This window comes from Momordica charantia, unplaced genomic scaffold, assembly GCF_013281855.1.
Source record: "Momordica charantia cultivar OHB3-1 unplaced genomic scaffold, Mcharantia_2.0 BLBB01000081.1, whole genome shotgun sequence".
Taxonomy (NCBI): Eukaryota; Viridiplantae; Streptophyta; class Magnoliopsida; order Cucurbitales; family Cucurbitaceae; genus Momordica; species Momordica charantia.
The window spans coordinates 31,521-43,984 of NW_028275237.1; the positions used below are offsets into that span (position 1 = coordinate 31,521).

The window sequence follows — 12,464 nt, forward strand, 5'->3', positions numbered from 1 at the left end:
TCATTTGGTAGGTTGCACCCGCATTTTTTAGGCCAAAAGGCATCACCTTGTAGCAGTACAGACCTTGGTCTGTTATGAACGCGGTGTGATCTTGGTCTGGCAAATGCATTTTAATTTGGTTGTATCCGGAGTAGGCATCCATGAAAGTGAGTAGCTCGTGCCCGGCTGTTGCGTCCACGAGATGGTCGATCCTCGGAAGGGGAAAGCAATCTTTTGGACATGCCTTATTTAGATTTGTAAAGTCCACGCACATCCTCCACTTCCCGTAGGATTTTTTAACTAATACCACGTTAGAGAGCCACTCAGGATACATAATTTCTCGTATATATTCAGCTCTCAAGAGTTTGTTTACTTCCTCAACAATTACATCACTTCTCTCTTTATTTACAGGTCTTCTTTTTTGCTTTATAAGTCGGAATGATGGGTCTATGTTGAGGCGATGCACCATGATCTTCGGGTCGATACCAGGCATATCCTCGTGAGACCACGTGAAGACGTCCGAGTTAGACCTGAGGAAGTTGATCAGTTCTTCGCTGTCAGTGGCCCCCAGCTTGGTTCCTATACTTACTTGTTTTTCGGGACTAAGTAAAGGAACGAGCTCGAGCTCCTCTATTGGCGGGGAGAACTGCCTTTTGCTTTCCTTTGGCAGGTCGGCCTCTGACTCCTGCAGCTTGCCACGATTCGTTTGTTCTTCCAGGGCGCATACGGCCGACCCCTTGAGCGCGGATGCATAACACTCCCGTGAGGTTTTCTACTCACCTCGGACCGTGCCCACCCCATTCGGGGTTGAGTATTTCAAGACTTGATGCAGTGTGGAGGGGACGGCCCGAAATGAGTGGATGACGGGTCTCCCGAAAATGGTGTTATAGGCTGATCTGCCGTCGATCACCACGAACTCGGCCATCTGCGTTACTTGGGTATCATCTTGCCCGATAGTTACCGGCAAGTTGATGCACCCTTCGGGGGAGACCGATTCTCCAGAGAATCCGACCAAGGGTGTTGGACTCCTTTTCAATTGTGACCTGGTCCATCCTAATGCCAGATATGTTGGGAGGGACAAGATGTTGGCAGATGCGCCTCCATCGACCAACACTCTTCGGACCAGGACGTGATCAATCAGAGGGGCGATCACCAATGCATCGTTGTGAGGCAAGTGAACCCCCTCCAGGTTGGCGTTGCCAAAAGTGATGGAGCAAGTGGGCTTCTGCTCTCTGATGATGCATACCTCGCGTCTGGCCTCGCGAGCTAGCTCTTTCCTCTTGTTTCCAGACTGGCCCCCGCTCGGACCCCCAAAAATAGTATTGATGACCACAGGTCGGCCATCCCGGCGAGGCGGCGTTCTTGAACGCTTCCTTTCCTCTTTCTTTTCGACCGAGTTCGCTCTCGGTTTGCCCACAAATTTTTTGAAGTAGCCGTCCTGAATGAGTTCTTCAATCTGGCGCTTCAATTCCCAGCAACCTGTCGTATCGTGGTCGTGATCTCGATGAAAGCGGCAGTACTTGTCTTTGCTAAGTTTTTCTGGGTCTCCTCGGAGCTTCTCAGGTCGCTTGAGGAGTTTTTCCATCCCGCTCTCTTCGATGTTCGTGAGTATCTCGGAGATGGGGATGGTGGTTGGGGTGTACCGTTCATAAGGTCGGCTCCGGGTAGGGCCGCTCTCCGTCCTACGGTACTCTGTTCTGCTACTGAAGGAGGATGGACCCTTATCCTTGGACTTGACATCAGGCCTCCTCGTCTCCTGGTTCAACTTCTTTTGGTCGATCCGCTTCTCAGGTCGGCCAGTTTTGGTTCGGAGTAGCTCCTGTCCATCAATGACTTTTTTCGCCTTCTGCAATACTTCGGCGAAGGTGGTTGGAGCCTCCTCTCCAAGTTTTACTGTCAAGGTCTCATTGGCCAGGCCGGTGAGGAAGTAGCACATGGCCGAATCATCGGAGCAGTGCGCGACCTTAAGTTGCTCCTCCTGGAACCGTGTGACATATTCTCTCAGCGTCTCTCCTTCCCTCTGCCTGATGGTGGCAAGGTGAGTCGCTGTCTTTCTGTCATAATGCCGAGAGGAGAATTGACTGATGAACTCCTTCCTTAGCTGGGAGTAGGTCGAGATCGACCTGGCCGGCAGTCTTCGGTACCACAAGCGCGCGCTGCCGGTAAGCGCGATCTGGAAGGCGCGACATTTGATCGCATCTGTCGCCGTTTGAAAGTCCATGAGGCCCTCGAAGACCTCAACATAGTCTTTAGGGTCCTTAGACCCGTCATAGGGCTTCATGGCGAGAGTCTTGAACTTCGGAGGGATTGGAGCCTCCAGGATGTCCGCGGTGAATGGCGATTCTCCCAAGTCGCCATCGTCGAACGAACAGTCTTTCTTCTCGCACCTGGCCTTAAGCGCCTCGACCTGCTCATCAAACTTGTGCTTCATCAGGTCGAACTCTTCCCTAGTGACCACAGCTTCTGGTGCTAGAGGCTTGTATTTTGATTGAGCCTTTAGGTTCGAATTGGAGAATTCTCGGGAGTAGGAAGAAGAGTCTTCCGGCTCCCAAGATGCTCTCTTCTTCTTTTCAGTGAGATGCTTTCTTAGATCGTTATCCCGCAAGCTGTAATCCACTCCTCCATCGTTGGGAATGGGCTCGCGATCGCCAGGTTGGATAGATGGAGCTCTCTTTTCTCCGGGTGCGCCCGGGGCCATAGAGGGAGACGCAGTTCGGTTAGCACGCTTTGCCTCGGCGTACATTTCTTCCATTGTGCGCAATCGATGGCGCATATCATCCAACTCGCGCTGGAGAGTAGACAGAGCTTCGGGGTCTGCTCCCTGACTGGCCCTTTGGGAGGTTTTTCTCGACGTCCCTCCTCGGCCTCTGTTGGCCTTTGAGGGTTTCGGGTGAGCAGGTGGTAGCTCTTGATTCGCATGACGGGCAGATCTGCGCGGCAGATCATCCTCTTGCCCTGCTCGGACCTGGTCCTCGACTACTCTCGCACCAAGGTCTCGCTAAGGGCCATTGTCAGCGTTCACACCCCTCTGTTCTGTCGTATTGGCAGAGTTTGCTGGATGCACCATCTTTACGTATGTTTTTAGGTCGGGATGACTTCGGATGTCCTTCCCACAGACGGCGCCAAATGTTTATGCAAGAATATGCACAACAGTGTTTGTTCTGATCGTAGCTCGAACTCGGTCTCCGGACCGATCTGAACACTTGGGCGGACCTGCACAAAAAGGTGAACACTCCGACGATCAAGTCAGTATAGGTCGGATTCCCAGTTTAGTTCGAGGTCAAAAACCATACCTGAGGGTGGAGTGAGGTCCTCTACTTATGGGTGTTAGTCCCGTTGATCTCGCTACGGTTACACCCGGTGATCTCGGGACCGACGGTTACACCCGGTAATCTCGGGACCGACGGTTACACCCGATAATCACGCCACTGACAGTTGCTCACATCGGACCTGCCGAGCTTCCCGGTAGATCGGACCTTGACCAGGTCGCACCTCGGCCCTTTATACTTAGCACCTGTCAATGCTAGTGGTGGTAATTTCGGCGGTTCGAGTTGGGCATGACTCATGAGTCATCTTGAAACGCCATAGCCGTCCTCCACGTGTCCAAGGTATTTTCTCCCCCAAACACATCCCTTCACGAACCATAAAAAATTGATGAGTAAGTTGAATGAAAGAGAAGTTTTTGATGAGTAAGTTGAATGAAAGAGAAGTTTCCGAGTATAGTTTGATTATTGAACGGTGTAGAGATCGGAGAAGAAAGAAAGGAAGTTGGTTTTCATGCACTACACAAGTTGGTTTTCATTGAAAGATATTTTATAAAGAGAGAAGGAGAGATCGGGGGAGGGAAAACGATGGGGAGAATGAAGGGGGAAGAGAGAAAGATGAAAAAAATAGATAGAAAAATGAGGAGGAAAAATGATTAAAATTTTATATATAATTAAAAAATAATATAAAATTTATAAAATATCAAACTCACCGTTACCACGTCAGCATTCAACTGAAGTTTAACCCAAACCTTTTAGAACTATTTTTTAGAGGTCCGAAATTGAAACCTATCCTCAAACTCAGGGACCAAAAACCTTTTATACAACTCCCAAACACATTTTTAATATAATTTTTTACCTACTTTTCTTTTCAAAATTAAATATGCACCATTTCAAACATATTTCTAAATCAATTGAGGAACCAATATGTAACCATGTGCAACTTTTGTAATGTTCTATTATCTTGGTATGGTCAAATAGAATACTCAAACCTATGGCAACCTTAACCGAATGTTTGTGTCATTCATCCCAATTATCTACCAGTAAGATCTATATGTGTATCTTTTGCACATTTGAGCAACTACCTTAAATGCTTTTAGTTTAGGATGATCCGAGGAACTATTGAAATTTATATTAAACTTATCAAGATACTACATTAGATCCTTTTTTTGGTATTAAATAAGTTACTCGTTTTACTTTATACACCACTACCTATTGTTTCGTGTTTATAAAGATTTTCAGTTTAGGTCGGAGCTGGTTGAAGTAAGTGATAGGAACGAGCTTGAGTGTTACTCAACGAGGAAAAACATGCATAAGAGAGATAAATACTCTGATGATCAAGTCAGTATTAGTTTGACGTTAATATTAAGAACGAGTTAGGATGAGATACTTGATTATAGAATATTGAGGTCATCTATTTATATATTGATCATCCAACAAAGTATTTGATGACGGTTTCTACTGTCAACCTAAAATCTAAGATATGTAGCTTAACTAGTTGTTTGGTTTAACCTTCACTCGTTTTGAAACAAAATTTCCTAATTTTTTTTACTCCAACAAGATTTTAGAAGATGATTATTGACTGTTGGAAAACTTTTTCAAAAGTCTAACGATGTAAACAAAATCTTCAAAATATCTTCACTCTCATTCTGTTTCACAACTAAATGTTCCGTAAAATTATTTCCAAATCCAATTCAAATGTTAAAAGACTTAAGTTGGACTCATTCTTTTAGAATACAAATAATTGGTTTAAGTTCGAAAAGGAAATAAATTAATAAATAAAATCAATTTATCATGTGAGGGGGAAACAAAACATCATTATCTTGATTTTCTTTGAAGCAAACAAAAGATTAGAAATTAAAAGGAAAATTCATATAATATTGGTGGGCCCCATTGACAAACCAAAAATTTAAATATCTCAAAAAGAAAAAACAAAAACAAAAACTCAACGAATATATATATATATATATATAATTTTTTTTGGCAGAAAAATTAATTTCTATTAAATCTGTTTACAATTAGAATACGGATTACCTTTTCCTTTTTCTTTTCCTGATAATTCAAATTATCCTTTTATTTAATTAATTAATTAAATCCGTTTTATAGATTTTTCCTACTCCTCTTACGACTACGCTTCGTTTTTTTCCTTCTATAAATACCGTCTTCCCAATCTTCGATCTCCATATCCAATTCCTCTCTCTCTCTCTCTCTCTCTAATTCTCCGATCAGATTCGTTAATTACTTTCTCTCTCTAGAATTTTTTCTTCGATGGCTCCCAACAATGGCGGCTTGATCGTGAGTTTCGGCGAGATGTTGATCGATTTCGTTCCGACGGTTTCCGGCGTTTCCTTGGCGGAGGCGCCGGGATTCCTCAAGGCTCCCGGCGGCGCTCCGGCCAACGTCGCGATCGCCGTCAGCCGCCTCGGCGGACGCGCCGCCTTCGTCGGAAAGCTCGGCGATGATGAGTTCGGGCATATGCTGGCCGGAATCGTGAAGGAGAACGGCGTCTCCGGCGACGGAATCTGCTTCGATCAGGGCGCCAGAACCGCCCTGGCCTTCGTGACTCTACGCGCCGACGGGGAGCGTGAGTTCATGTTCTACCGGAACCCTAGCGCCGATATGCTGCTCAAGCCGGAGGAACTCAATCTCGAACTCATCAGATCCGTAAGAATCTCTCTCACTTTCCTTCAGATTCCTTCGCCATAAATTTTCTCATCGATTGAATTTTCCCGGAAAATTTTCCTGTTATTAAAAAATTGGACTGAATCGAGCGTTTTAATCTCACGCGCCAGTTTTCAGTCACATTAGTTTGCCACGTCAGCTATAATAAAGTGGGGCCCCTTGAATCAATGGCCCTACTCATAGATCTAGAATAGCAGTGATATGATATCAATGATGGGTAATTTCGGGATTTCGTCATCACCTGACTGAAATTCCAAATTTTACCCGTCTATGTGATGACGTGGGCGCCCCCTCACGTGCTTGCTGGACTTTATTCTCACGTGTTGCTGTTGCTGGCGGAGGGCTCTCTTATCTGTCACATATTTTGCAGATGAATTGAATTTAAAACATTGAAATTTCGATTATTTGATCTTATTGGAAAAGAAAAGTATTCTCTGTATTTTAGAAATTGGGGTTTTATGATATTGAAATTGATGTTGTGAATTACCAATACGAATTAAATGAATTAATGATCATGCCCATAAAAAGATAATTGGTTTTATGGAAATTAAGTTGTTAGTTCGTCAACCATAATGATATAATTTTCCTCTTTCTTTTTTTTTCCCTCTTTTCTGCATTTCTGGATTGATTTATTATTGCCTTGTCGTATTCGGGGCGTGATATGGAAAAAAGTGAAATTTTGATTTAATAAATGATTTGAGTGTGGGGACTCTGATTATTTAGTAACGTCACCGACTAAAAAGAAAAAAAAATGTCTTAATCTTCGCTCATAAAGATAGTGGTTCCTAGCAAGCCGCCGTGACGAGGGGGTGCGTTGGGTATTATTTTCTTAATTTTTCTGTTAATTATTTTATGGCGTTTTTGAACTTTTCAAAAATTTAAATCTTCTGACTTTGATTGAAAGCTAATCTTAGATTATTTTATTTATTGGTTGTCTTCTGTAATCCATGCGTCACGTGCAGTAACACTTATGCCTTAGTATAATATTTTTGATAATTCATTGATATTAAATTCTGCTCAATTTGAGAAATTATTCGAAATTGTAATATGGGTTGGTTCTAGTATGATAGATCTCATTGGGTATTTCATCTAAAATTTGAGGAATTGTTGTAAATCAAAGAATCAAAATGTATGACTATAGAATTTGGGTTTGTGTAGGCGAAAATATTCCACTATGGATCGATAAGCTTGATCGTGGAGCCGTGCAGATCGGCCCATATGAAGGCAATGGAAGAGGCAAAGAAAGCAGGTGTTCTTCTCTCGTACGACCCAAATCTGAGGCTGCCACTGTGGCCCTCTGAGGATGAGGCCCGAAAGCAGATCAAGAGCATTTGGGACAAAGCCGATCTCATCAAGGTCAGCGATGTGGAGCTCGAATTCCTCACCAAGAGCAACAAGATCGACGATGAATCCGCCATGTCTCTGTGGCATGACAAGTTGAAGCTCCTCCTCGTCACTCTCGGCGAGAAGGGCTGCAAATACTATACCAAGGTACGCTCATTTTTATCTCTTTAAAATGTACTTATTGAACTTAGTTCATCAATACATCTTGAAAGAAATAGTCCACGCAAGGAATTTGAGAGGCATATTCATATGATATTGTTTGCTTAGTTGGTGGAAATTAACATAAAAACTATGATGGTATGAGCTCTGAGCTATACATGGGTTATAGTTCGATGGACATTTTGGACTAAAAGGGGAGTTTCAAAAGTATAGGGGCAAAATGGTAACTTAATCTTACTTTAAAATTCACTCATCGTTAGTTGAAATTGTGGACTACTGGTTGAAAACTTGCAATGGGTTGGTGACAATTCTGTTCAAATTTCACTGTCCCTGTTTGTGTTTGTCTAACTACCCCCAATGCTTTGAAACCAAGAGTATTTGATTTCTTTTTTCTGAAATTTAATGTGAATTAGATGAATGTATTTTAATTGATATGTTGGTTTTGGTTTGGTTTTTAAATTTACTTCTGCTCTGTTTTGATCCTGTCATATATTTAAGATCAAATTCAGTATGGTAACTTGAGCCAATGGAACTCAAAGCGCTGTCAAGCTTTTGGTAAATTTTGTCTTCATCTTCATAGAATATTTCTTACAACAAAAGCCTGGTGATTGGCTTCTAGTGGTGGTTGGATCAAGGAATTGCATAGCTGTTTCCTGATAATCCCTGTGTTCTGATAACGTCAACAGAACTTTTTGCACAGATCTGTTAGAGTTTTAGTTTTGGCATCTTTATCCATCTCAATATTTCTCTTTCCACTTTCCCGAGAAAATTTCACATACTTTCCCATGAAAATTTTACACCTACCAAGTTTAGATTCCCGAGTAACGCACCTTTTTCATATGGTGGACATTAATTACTGTGGAGCCATAGAGTTGTAGGCCAGGTGTGGTTTTTGATCCGTAGGGTCATTGTGTCCATAATTTCTTCCTGGAAAATTACCATTTTTTCTTTCTAATCTCTTACCTGTCAGTATCATGTCTTGCCCATTGTTTCTTTGTCGAAAAACAGCCCAATTGCCAAATACTTGTCTACTGCTAGTTCTAGCATAGTTCAATCCGTCAAAATAGTTACTTTCTCTAAGATCATTACTTACCTCTCTGCAGATTAAAAATTTGAATCACCAACTATCAAATCACCAACTCCTATCTTAGTCGAAACAAAACGCAATTGTGAATGTTGAATCAGAATGTAAAGTTTGAAATGTTTTTTTGCAAAGTGCTTTATGAAGCAAATACTTCGATAGCATTGGTAGATAAGTGTTGAGATGAGTTTGGCATAGACTTTTGAATGATAAAAAGTATTCTTCTAATCAAGTAGAATAGAGAGGCAAACTATCGTTCTAATTCTCGTTTCACTTTGGCAAAAAATACAGAACTTCCGTGGCACGGTGGATGCCTTCCAAGTAAAAGCAGTGGACACAACTGGAGCAGGCGACTCATTCGTCGGCGCCCTTCTTTGCAAGATTGTAGACGACCAATCAATTCTCGAGGTACTATATCTTTTATAGTTATCAATCAAACGGGGTCTTAGAGTTGGTTTTGTTTGCTCGGGTTTTGAGAATGATATTGCGTTGCAGGACGAGAAGAGGCTGAGGGAGGTGCTGAGATTTGCAAATGCATGTGGAGCCATAACCACAACAAAGAAGGGAGCAATCCCAGCTCTTCCATCAGAGGCTGATGCCACAGCTTTGATCAAGGCTTCTTCTAAGTAGAAATCAGTTTCTTCTTCTTTTAGCTTTTTTTTTTCTTTTCTCTTTTTCCTCTCTTTGGGTTTGGTTTAGTTTTTTAGATTCTCATTCTTTTTTTCCAGGCATAAGTATAAAATTGTAAAAATAATTTTAGACTATATTTCTAGCATGATAAATACAGTAGCCTAATTAAAGTATGGTAAAAAGTTTCCATTTCAACTTTTGACCCATAAATTTTTATTTCACTACATTGCAACACTTGAATAAATGATGAGATTAATCTACTAGTTGATTTTTTTTTCAAGATTTGTTGCTAGTTACGAATATTCTCCTTAATTTGCAAGGATATCTCAAAGAGCGAAGAGTTTGTATTGGCTAGATTTGAATGTTTTGGTACTGGTCGGCTATGATCTTGTAACTAGTATAAACTTTCAAACGTACATCTCCAATATCATGCAACCTTTGTAATGTCATCATTCCTCATTAGTAACATACTTATAAAATAAAAAACATATTAGTGACAATTATTTAAGTCAACTATTAACTTATAATATATTTTTTGACAAAAGAACCAAGAGTTTGTCCCACCTCTACCTATTGTATCAAAAAATATATATAATATTTTTAAAATGTTATTTTTAAGTGATTAAAAAAAATACATCTTTAATTTACAATTAGTAAAAGAAATAATAGTAAATAAAGCTACTCATTCAAATTTTTTCCTATCATATATTCACTTTGTATTTTTTAGACCCTATCTCCCAAGTCCATGTTATTCTTACTCATATAGTCAACATCTTCCTTGAATTTTAATCGATGGTAGGACCATATTCACATCTTTAATTATTAAGATGAATGATTAATTAGTTTTTTTATGGAATCAAAAAATTAGAAAATAATAGTTAAAAATTGACAATCAAAACAAAATAAATAGGGTATCTAAGAAAACATTTCCAAACTTCAAATATAAATTCTTTGTGGTTTTGAGAATATGACAAAAAATTTTAAATCAGATTTTTGTTTTCTCGATTTCGGCACTTGTTACTATAACACACTGATATATCTAATGTATCTAAGATGACGCATCTACTGACTGATATACCTAATATTAATATATGAATGATATACTTCATATTGGATATATCACTTACAAATCTTTTTCGAGTTGGAGATTTCAGTTTAAGTTAGTAATGGCAGGTTTTTTTATTGATATATCAAATAAATTAGTGGGATATTTCATTTTAAATATATCATTGATATAACCATTTTAAGTGCAAATCATTGATATAACTGAATATATATAAATAATTTATTTTATTTTATTATTATTATAAAGGAAAAATACAGAGATACATAACGGTTAAAAAATAGTTAAATAAAAAAAAACAAAAAACAAAAAGAAGTTTCAACCAAGGACAATATTATATTTAGTGGAGGTATACAAAAAAAGTTTTATAGAATTAGTCCTACATAATGCGAAAAAAAAAAGATGAACCAATAATTACAAGTATAGAAGGAAAGTTTATAGGTCAAATTTAATCCTCGATGATGCAAACAATATAGATGCTTGAATTGAAGCTTGGGCGGATGGTCATAGTGTGTGAATTCTTTAGTGTTTGAAAAGTTTTTGAGTTAAAAAAAGACTCGAATTAGAAAACTAACTTATGGTGACTTGACGTGCAAGAACGAGAGATGTTAAAAGTCAATAAAGATTCGTAGACTTGCGAATTCAAACAACAACCGATGGCCCCTACGATAGGTAGTAATAGATACCTTAACCACTTGAGCTATGTTTAGTTTGGCCTTGGTAACACACTAACAAATCTAATATTATTTGTGGTTCAAAGAAAGCAAGCATGGTTCATATATATATAAATTAATTTTTGCATGATTTCTATTAATGTAGGTATAATATACCATTTTAACTTTGGTTTATTTGAGTCAATCTACTCTCAAAATGTTTATTTTGGTTCCTCTCCTTTTAAAGAAGGATCATTTTAGTTATTTAATTTTATTTTTAATCTCACTTATTCCATCATAATTTCAACACAACAATCCAACTTTGTTTGAGGTGTTTTTCAACACACACGTGACACGTATTGATTGGATAATGAAAATCATACATGGCTTTGAGCCTCAAAGAATTATTGCCTTGGCCTCGTCTCCCATGACCGAGCCGACCAAGCTCATTTGAAATCATGTTCCCATTCATTGGTTGAACCGATTAGCTTACCCTCAGCTCAGCCCCGGTCTCCGACAGACTCCACGACAACACACCACGATTCTTGACAACCTTAAAGAGTCATTGAGGCCTTGTCGGGAATACGGTCAGGGATCTTACCGATAAATAGATCTTATTTCACCTCGATCTCAGGTACGCGAACATATCCTTTTTCTCTCTGAGAAGTAGCTTGGATTCTTCCTGACTTTGGCATCGAAGTGATCTCTATTTTGCAGGTCACTTGTCCAGTAGATTCCAGCTTGTCCGCCAAGTTAGCCTAACTTATGAGCCGAGGTTCGTAGCTTGGTCAAATTCTTAATCAAACACACTCAATATATTTGTTGAAATATAATCATGACTTTATATTAAAAGTTTCCGTTATGTGTAGAACTTGTCTGAAAATTTTATAAATAGGGACCAAAATGATCACATTTTAAAATTACAAGATCAAAATGAACACTTTTAAAAATATAGTGACTAAGATAAACTAAAGCTAAAAATTCAGAGACCAAACTGAACATTTTGAAACTACAGGGATCAAAATGAACAAAAACTGGAAATACAGGGACCAAAATAATATTTTAACCTATAATATAATTCTATCACTCAATCTCTTAATTTGCTTTGAATTAAGAAATTTTCATAGACATATACCAAAACAAAATTGAAGTTGTTCGGTTTAGAAAGAGTACAAATAAAGTCTCACATTGTCTAGGGAAGGGAGTGATCATGATAGACGAGGACAATTATCTTATTTAGTATAAGATCTTTCGAGCGAAACCAAAAGCACCCACTGTGGTAATATTTGAGCTACCGTTGTCCTTTAACAAAAGTCAAGTAAGATTATACAAGTTGTTAAGATTTGTTGGATTGATGTAATGGAATTAATTTGTTGCATCTCAAGATGCAACAACTCTAATTAATTAGCTAAAAGATGGTACTCTTTAACTTTATAAAAATCATTATTTATAATTTCACAAACACATTTGCTTCCTTTCAAAGCTATCCTCCTTTTCAATTGTTCCATGATCTCCTTTAATGTTATTTATATCCAAACCTCTACTTTCTCACCTAATATCTTAATCTCCTTTTGGGAGAAAAAGATTAGAACATGATTTCTTTTTCTTTT

At 39.2% G+C, this 12,464-nt stretch overlaps 2 protein-coding genes across 2 annotated transcripts; one reads left to right on the top strand and one right to left on the bottom strand.

Annotated features, from left to right (window-relative positions):
* Nucleotides 1-751: 751 nt before the first annotated feature.
* Nucleotides 752-1,915, bottom strand: LOC148207781 (uncharacterized). Its single transcript, XM_088118285.1, has one exon. It carries the CDS (start codon nt 1,913-1,915, stop codon nt 752-754), a length of 1,164 nt encoding a protein of 387 aa, XP_087974411.1.
* Nucleotides 1,916-5,418: 3,503 nt separating this feature from the next.
* LOC148207782 (putative fructokinase-4) lies at nt 5,419-9,333 on the top strand. Its single transcript, XM_088118287.1, has 4 exons — nt 5,419-5,906; nt 7,083-7,415; nt 8,800-8,916; nt 9,004-9,333. The coding sequence occupies exons 1-4, from the start codon at nt 5,511-5,513 to the stop codon at nt 9,136-9,138; spliced, it is 981 nt and encodes a 326-aa protein (XP_087974413.1). The 5' UTR covers nt 5,419-5,510; the 3' UTR covers nt 9,139-9,333.
* Nucleotides 9,334-12,464: the final 3,131 nt, after the last annotated feature.

Coding starts and splice junctions, on each gene's coding strand:
- LOC148207782 (XM_088118287.1), top strand. CDS start 5,511: ATGGCTCCCAACAATGGCGGCTTGATCGTGAGTTTCGGCGAGATGTTG. Junction 7,416..8,799: donor GCTGCAAATACTATACCAAG/GTACGCTCATTT, acceptor CAAAAAATACAG/AACTTCCGTGGCACGGTGGA. Junction 8,917..9,003: donor ACGACCAATCAATTCTCGAG/GTACTATATCTT, acceptor ATTGCGTTGCAG/GACGAGAAGAGGCTGAGGGA.
- LOC148207781 (XM_088118285.1), bottom strand. CDS start 1,915: ATGTGCTACTTCCTCACCGGCCTGGCCAATGAGACCTTGACAGTAAAA.